Below are 7,883 nucleotides of genomic sequence, written 5' to 3'. Positions count from 1 at the left end.
TAGATAATATTAGCCAAGTGTATCTGTAGATAATATTAGCCAAGTGTATCTGTAACTAACATTAGCCAAGTGTATCTGTAACTAACATTAGCCAAGAGTATCTGTAGATAATATTAGCCAAGAGTATCTGTAGATAATATTAGCCAAGAGTATCTGTAGATAATATTAGCCAAGTGTATCTGTAGATAATATTAGCCAAGTGTATCTGTAACTAATATTAACCGTGTATCTGTAACTAATATTAGCCAAGTGTATCTGTAACTAACGTTAGCTAAGTGTATCTGTAACTAACGTTTGCCAAGTGTATCTGTAACTAACGTTTGCCAAGTGTATCTGTAACTAACGTTTGCCAAGTGTATCTGTAACTAATATTAGCCAAGTGTATCTGTAACTAATATTAGCCAAGTGTGTATCTGTAACTAATATTAGCCAAGTGTATCTGTAACTAAGATTAGCGAAGTGTATCTGTAACTAATATTAGCCAAGTGTATCTGTAACTAATATTAGCCAAGTGTATCTGTAACTAATATTAGCCAAGTGTATCTGTAACTAAGATTAGCCAAGTGTATCTGTAACTAAGATTAGCCAAGTGTATCTGTAACTAAGATTAGACAAGTGTATCTGTAACTAACGTTTGCCAAGTGTATCTGTAACTAATATTAGCCAAGTGCATCTGTAACTGACGTTAGCCAAGTGCATCTGTAACTAACATTAGCCAAGTGTATCTGTAACTAACATTAGCCAAGTGTATCTGTAACTAACATTAGCCAAGTGTATCTGTAACTAATATTAGCCAAGTGCATCTGCAACTAACGTTAGCCAAGTGCATCTATGACTAACGTTAACCAAGTGTATCTGTCACTAATTGTTAGCCAGGTACATTTTTAACTAATGCTAACCAACTGCACCTGTAACTAATGTTAGCTTAGTGTATGTGTCACTAACTGTATCACTATCTAATAATAGTATCTGTAACTAATGTTTATACCACTGTATCTCTAACTAATGTTAGCTAAGTGAGTCTGTCATTAATGCTAGCCAGGTGAATCTGTAACTAACTAGAAATTTAAGCCCAACCAAGCCTCTAATGACAGCTGAGTCTTTAAAAATAATATAATGCATTAAAAAATGTATTAAAAATCCTAAAAACGCACCAATTTCATAAGTTTTATTAAATGAACCCTCAAGATAGTTGTCATTCTTATTTGGCTAATTTACTGACCTAATGATTGCAGTTCAGCTCAGTAAACATTAGCTACACTCAGGTACAAACTACTAATTGGGCACCTTTGGGATTCAAAGGTTGACTGCAACAGACAATGGTTTAAACATCTCAGAGCTGATTCAGTTCTACACAATAACTTTGCTATCAGGAAGCTGACAGATTCAGCATTCAGGACTTGAGTGAGGGAAGAGCCAGAATTTCAAACTAATGACATCAGATATCAGTGATTGGTCAAATTTAATGTTGTTTCAGGACTAGCAAATAGATGTTTATACCCAGAGGACATTTATCAGAGTCCAGCTCTCACACAGAGGAAGTCTGCACACTCTCACCAGGACCTTTCCCCTGCAGGCTCCCAGAAATTGTGTCTGAGTCGAGTAATTCTACTATGCTGTATGGAGAGCAGTCCTCCAGGCCCAGCTTCCCACAGGCCCATCCACAGAATCCTTTTTCTAGATCCCTAACCGAAAACCACCACTCACTGAATACCCAGGACACCTGCACCACTGCTGAGTACAGTGCTAAAGACAATGACACAGCCATGATGATCAGCGGGTAGAAAATAATGAGAAAGGGGCACACTATTATTTTGTGCCAGAACGTCCGCTCCTCGTTGTAGACCAGGAACACGTTATACCAGGTGAGTGTGCCGTAGTAAAAAGAGGTGATGAAGGAGAGCAGGAAGATGACAGGAGCACACGAGACGCTCCACAGCACCACGTGTGGGCCCTGATCTAATCCAAAACCACACGAGCGCTTTGCTCCTCCTGCTGCTTCACACTCGGCATCCAGACGTTCTTTGGATTTGGCCATTTCACGGAGCTCCCTCTCTGTCAGTGTGACATGAATGTCCACCATCTGACCTTTCTTTTTACCGCGTGTGATGGTACCGGTTAACGTCACATAGCGGCTGTCTGGGGGTAGATTCCAGCCTCCTGTAAATCAGAGTGAGTAAAAAGCATTAATGATTTGATAAGACACAAGTGTTGCTGAAGTGAAAAACAACTCTAAAGCTTGACGCTAGTTAAAATAATGCACTCATTCTAATCCTTTTCTATAACAACTTTCATAAGGACATTTTTAAATGGAGACTCTAGTATCAGCACTTTGAATCAAGGGTACAGATTTTTCTTTAAGCCGTCTGATATGGCTGAAAACACCAGGAATTTGTACTTTGCAGGTTCTGTTATGCATTTGTTTTTACTTCAATAGAGAGAAAAAAGTGAGTGGGAACAAGTCATTATCAGTGACAATGCATAAGTAAGAGCTTTCTAAACTTATCATTAACAGTAAAATAACAAAGCAGTAATGATGCCAACTATGTTTGTCTTACAGCCCAAGGAACCATATGTGATTCTCATTTATATTTCATATAAATTCAATTCAATTTATTTCTATAGTGCTTTTAACAATAGACATTGTCTCAAAGCAGATTTACAGAACATAAGAAGTATAGTACAAAAAAATTATAGAAAAGTTCATATATATACAAAGGTTCAGGATAAATATTAGACTTATTAGACTGTTATAAACACCAGAAAGTGTTATTATGAATAATGTCCTTTCTATAGTCATAAATACTCTGACAATATTGTATTGATTAGGCGGTTGTTGTCCTCAAAGAGCACATGATATTGGCATCTTCTCTTGAAATGCCCAAATTGAAAAAATAACATTCAAATTACTAATTTCTGTCACTTTTGGCTTAATCAAGACTTGGTTTTAAGTGAGCCAAGTGTTCATGAAAACAGATCAGGATTAAATTTCATAAATATTTTAGAGAAAAAATCTATCATCCATCAATATGAACAAATCATGCAACCCACAAAAGCTGATTTAGTTACAAATAAACAGAAGCAGTTCAAAATGTATACAATGCAAATACTAAAAAGTACAATTTTGGTGTGCGGGCTCCAGCTAAAAAACCCTAGAAAGAATTTCTTTCTGTTTTCATTCATTCATTCATTCATTCATTCATCTTCTACTGCTTATCCGAACTATCTCGGGTCACAGGGAGCCTGTGCCTATCTCAGGCGTCATCGGGCATCAAGGCAGGATACACCCTGGACAGAGTGCCAACCCATCACAGGGCACACACACACAGTCCTATTCACTCACACACTAGGGACAATTTTCCAGAGATGCCAATCAACCTACCATGCATGTCTTTTGGACCGGGGGAGGAAACCGGAGTACCCGGAGGAAACCCCCGAGGCACGGGGAGAACATGCAAACTCCACACACACAAGGTGGAGGCGGGAATCGAACCCCGACCCTGGAGGTGTGAGGCGAACCTGCTAACCACTAAGCCACCGTGCCCCCCCTTTCTGTTTTTGCAACATATTTCAAAAAGCGTACTGCAATACATTGCGAAATCATTATATTTTTGTTGACGTTGTCTGAGAGGTACTGTCCAATGGAAATCATGTTAAATGGCTTTTATTGTAATTATGATGTGTATTTTCACTATTGAATTTCTGGTTAGTTAATAGTTTTTTTTAGTCAGTATTTATTTTTTTTAATCTGTATTTTATATTAAGTATACATGGTTAATCTGATATTATTATGTGATTATAAAGATTACTGTAGATTTTTTTTGTCATAAAAATCATACTTCACATTGACAAAATACAAACAAACGAAGCAAAAAATTCCGCAGTTGAACTCTGTCCAAAGTGTCAAAATAAACGACAAAGCAGAGAAACAGTCTGGTCTGCAGAAATACTGTGTGTGAAAATAAGTCAATGTAAGAACTTTTACACATTTTTATACATCAACATACCTTCCCCAGTTGGGGTTGTGAGAAATTTAGCCCCTTCCTCTAGGTTTCTCTCTGTGACTTCAACATCTCCACTTCGATCATCTCCGTTGGTCCTCTCGGTGTCAGAACGGTACACAATGATAGATTCAGGCCGGGGCTCTCTCTTCCTGCGCTTTCTGCGAGTGCTCGTTCCACTGCTTCCTTCCTCTGTTGGAGCTGTAGATGTGTCTGACTGTATGGATGATGGTTGGGGGCTCTCTGATCCTGACTGCTCCACCTGCTCCATGCTGCACTGTCGCTTCACTCCTGTGTGTTTACAAACCTCTGCAGGAGACAATGTATGCAGAAAAGGCGAATAGCCTCAAGCAGCCTGCTTTTCACTTTCAAGCATGGTCCTCCTGAGACAGTAACAGAAAGCATGGGTTGGTCTTCTTCTGAACAACACAATGTAGTGAAAATACATAAATAGATCTTTTGCATATAAATAATGTAAGAAATAATGATGGGGGAATCAAATAAAAAAAAACAAAAAGGCACAGATAGATTTTAAGACTACAACCCAAATATTAAGCACGTTAAGCCTAATGTTAAGTAAAAACAAATCCAAATCCACCATTAGAAAGTATATCAGAGGTTTTTCCAGTATATATAGAATATTTTTAATCGCAGTAACATTAAAAGCAGTGGTGTAGAGTGTAACATTTCCGCCTCGACAACAGGGTTCAGGTAATTGTCTGCATGCAATTTCACCAGCTTTTACTCTAGGTTCTCATATTTCTTTCCATTTCCCAAAAACATGCCATTGTTTCTAGGAATGGTGCACTGTGACAGACTGAAATCCAATCTATCGTGTTTTCCAGAATCCCACCAAACACCTAGTGGTTAGTTATACACTATATGGTCAAAATCCTGGGGACATCTGAACATCACACCCATTGTACCCATTTTATCCCCCTTCGCTGTTATAATAACCTTCACTCTTCTGGGAAGGCTTTACACTGGATTTGTTTTGCTGGACTGCTATAATGCCCTTGTGGCTGAAGAAACAATTCCCCACAGCTACAACAGCATTAGTGAGATCAGACACTGATAGCAGGCAAAAAACCCTGGGGTGCAGTCAGTGATTCTGTTCATCACGAAGGTGTTCAGTGGGCTTGAAGTCAAGACTCAGTGCAAGATAGTCAAGTTCTTCCACTCCAGCCTTGGCAAACCATGTGTTCATGGTGCTCGATTTTGCACAGAGGCATTGTCATGTTGAAACAGGTTTGGACCTCTTAGTTACTTACAAAGACATTCAATTAAACAATTGTGTGATTCTGACTTTTTGGGGGGGGGAAAACACACATGGGTGCGATGGTCAGGTGTCTACATATTTCTGGTCATTTCAAGTGCATTTATTTTTTATGCTCATTATGAAATACAGGTCATAATTTCAGACCCATTCAATAGAGGTCAATTAGGCTAATCTATAATAACTATACAATTAAGAAAATTATAAAAGATGTTGTGGACTTGCCAGCTATACATCACAGATCTCTTTGTGTTTCCAGGTCCCACTTTGAGAACCATAATTCTACAATATAATGAAACAGTAACTATCAGTAAATGAAATGGTCCTGATACACTTCTACCTGCCTGATTTATCTGATACTATATTTCTGTTTGGAGCTATCTGCATTTATGACTCACTGTGTGCTGTTGTAAATTGTCCTGCATGGATATTGTAAAAATTTGCACTTCCCAAAATAGAGTTAATGTCCAAGATACATAATGACTGATACTGTAATCATAGAGATTGTCCTGTGCTCAACCAAGGACTATTATTCACAATATACTCACACTAAACTTAAATTTCTTCAAGCCACTTGGTATTGCTTGGATCTACTCTTCTACACCTGAATAATATAACAATTTATAATTGAGGTTGTCTGCTCCCTTTCTAGGTTTCTGCTTAATGTTGTCTGGGGAGGATTTTCCAAGCCGCTGCCACTTCTGGTTTGCTCGTTATGGATCTACATCGAGATTTTTGTGAAGCTGCATTGTGACAATGTCTATTGTTGAATGTGATGGCTTTCTAAAAATAAACTCTTAACAGACATGCTGCATTTACATTTACGGCATTTAGCAGACACCCTTATCCAGTGTGACTTACATTTAATTTATTTCAGTTTATACAACTGAGCAATTGAGGGTTAAGGGCCTTGCGCTGGAGCCCAGCAATAACAGCTTGGTGGACCTGGGATTCAAACTCACGACCTTCTGGTCAGTAGTACAACACCTTAGCCACTAGGCTACATCACATGCTAATGGGCGATCTGGGATTCAAACTCATGACCTTCTGGTCAGTAGTCGAACACCTTAACCACTAGGCTTCATCACATGCTGATGGTTGACCTGGGATTTGAACTCATGACCTTCTGGTCTATCACATGCTGATGGTCGACATGGGATTTAAACTCATGACCTTCTGGTCAGTAGTCCAACACCTTAACCACTAGGCTTCATCACATGCTGATGGTCGACCTGGGATTCAAACTCATGACCTTCTGGTCACTAGTCCAACACCGTAACCACTAGGCTTCATCACATGCTGATGGTTGACCTGGGATTCAAACTCATGACCTTCTGGTCCATCACATGCTAATGGTCGACCTGGGATTCGAACTCATGACCTTCTGGTCAGTAGTCCAATGCCTTAACCACTAGGCTTCATCACATGCGGACGGTCGACCTGGGATTCGAACTTATGACCTTCTGGTCAGTAGTCTAACAGCACATCACATGCTACCACTTATAACAACAACAGATTTAGACAGGTGTGGGAGAAAACTGAAATAAAATGGGTGTCATTAAAACAACAACACAATATTTTATCAGTGCTGATTGAGCTGTAGTAGCGTGTGTGTAAATAAATAAGTCCATTTCAGCATAATGGAAGTTTTTGTGTGCCGACACCCTTTTCCGTCTAATGGAGCTCCATCATCTATTGTTTGAAAAGCAAAGAGGCTTCAGTGCAGAAGGCACCAAGACAGGCATCAGAACAGGACAATAAATGAGCTCAGTTTAACATCACTAATGCATGTAAATACACTGCAGTTAAGCTGCGGTGATGCCTTGAATTTAGTGATTTATTTCCATTATAGTGGTGTTTTTGTCCTCCAGCTGATCCCCCACCACTGATCCACTGAACACTAAACAACTTCAAAACAACAACAGAGAAACAATCTTACCCGCACAGACACTACAGAACGATTTCGGCGATAATCCAGACTTGTATTTTATTTAATGTGTCTATTTCTAATCGATAAACGCCATGCAGATGCGCCTCCAATCCACCACAGATTTAACCCCGCCCACTGAATCTGTAAAACTCAGTCCCAGCCAATAGCGTTCGTCTTTGTTCCAGCTCAGCTTTAACCACGCCCACAGATTCCCCGAACCGCTGTCACACCCAATAGGAGCTGCGCTGTGTTCCAAACGGCTTCCTTTTTTACATGAAGTGTTCTACATCAGGCGGAAAAGACACTGTTACTCACTTAGTATAGTACGCCTACTAAGAAAGTATGGTTGCGTTTCGGATACAGCCAAGATTGAAACGAATTAATCCATTAATTTGCCTTTTTTCCGTTTTATTTAGTTTGATTACAGTTTATAAATATGAAGAAATATGTTTTCTATGGGTGTAGTATATGTGTATAGTTTTAAAAGTTTGTATACAATAATTTAAATAAATAAATAAATAAAATTCTCTCTCTCTCTCTCTACGTGTGTATATATATATTTATTTAGGAAAATTACGTATTCTCTGTTGTATGATATTATTATTATTATTATTATTATTATTATTATTATTATTATTATTATTATTATATAGAGTTGGTATATTTTAAAAAATAG

The 7,883-nt window shown here is 38.6% G+C and overlaps 1 protein-coding gene across 2 annotated transcripts; it reads right to left on the bottom strand.

Annotated features, from left to right (window-relative positions):
* Window positions 1–184: 184 nt before the first annotated feature.
* tmem169b (transmembrane protein 169b) lies at window positions 185–7,466 on the bottom strand. Of its 2 annotated transcripts, none has more exons than XM_060876878.1 (3): window positions 7,217–7,466; window positions 4,008–4,310; window positions 185–2,160 (listed from the first exon to the last, which is right to left on the bottom strand). In XM_060876878.1, the coding sequence occupies exons 2-3, from the start codon at window positions 4,270–4,272 to the stop codon at window positions 1,529–1,531; spliced, it is 897 nt and encodes a 298-aa protein (XP_060732861.1). In that variant the 5' UTR covers window positions 4,273–4,310; window positions 7,217–7,466; the 3' UTR covers window positions 185–1,528. The 2 variants fall into 2 exon arrangements, with proteins under 2 accessions (XP_060732861.1, XP_060732860.1); XM_060876877.1 differs by having other exon boundaries at window positions 186–2,160; window positions 4,008–4,384.
* Window positions 7,467–7,883: the final 417 nt, after the last annotated feature.

This window comes from Tachysurus vachellii, chromosome 8, assembly GCF_030014155.1.
Source record: "Tachysurus vachellii isolate PV-2020 chromosome 8, HZAU_Pvac_v1, whole genome shotgun sequence".
NCBI lineage: Eukaryota > Metazoa > Chordata > Actinopteri > Siluriformes > Bagridae > Tachysurus > Tachysurus vachellii.
The sequence above is the reverse complement of the archived record's forward strand: the minus strand, read 5'-3'. Positions and strand labels throughout refer to the sequence as shown.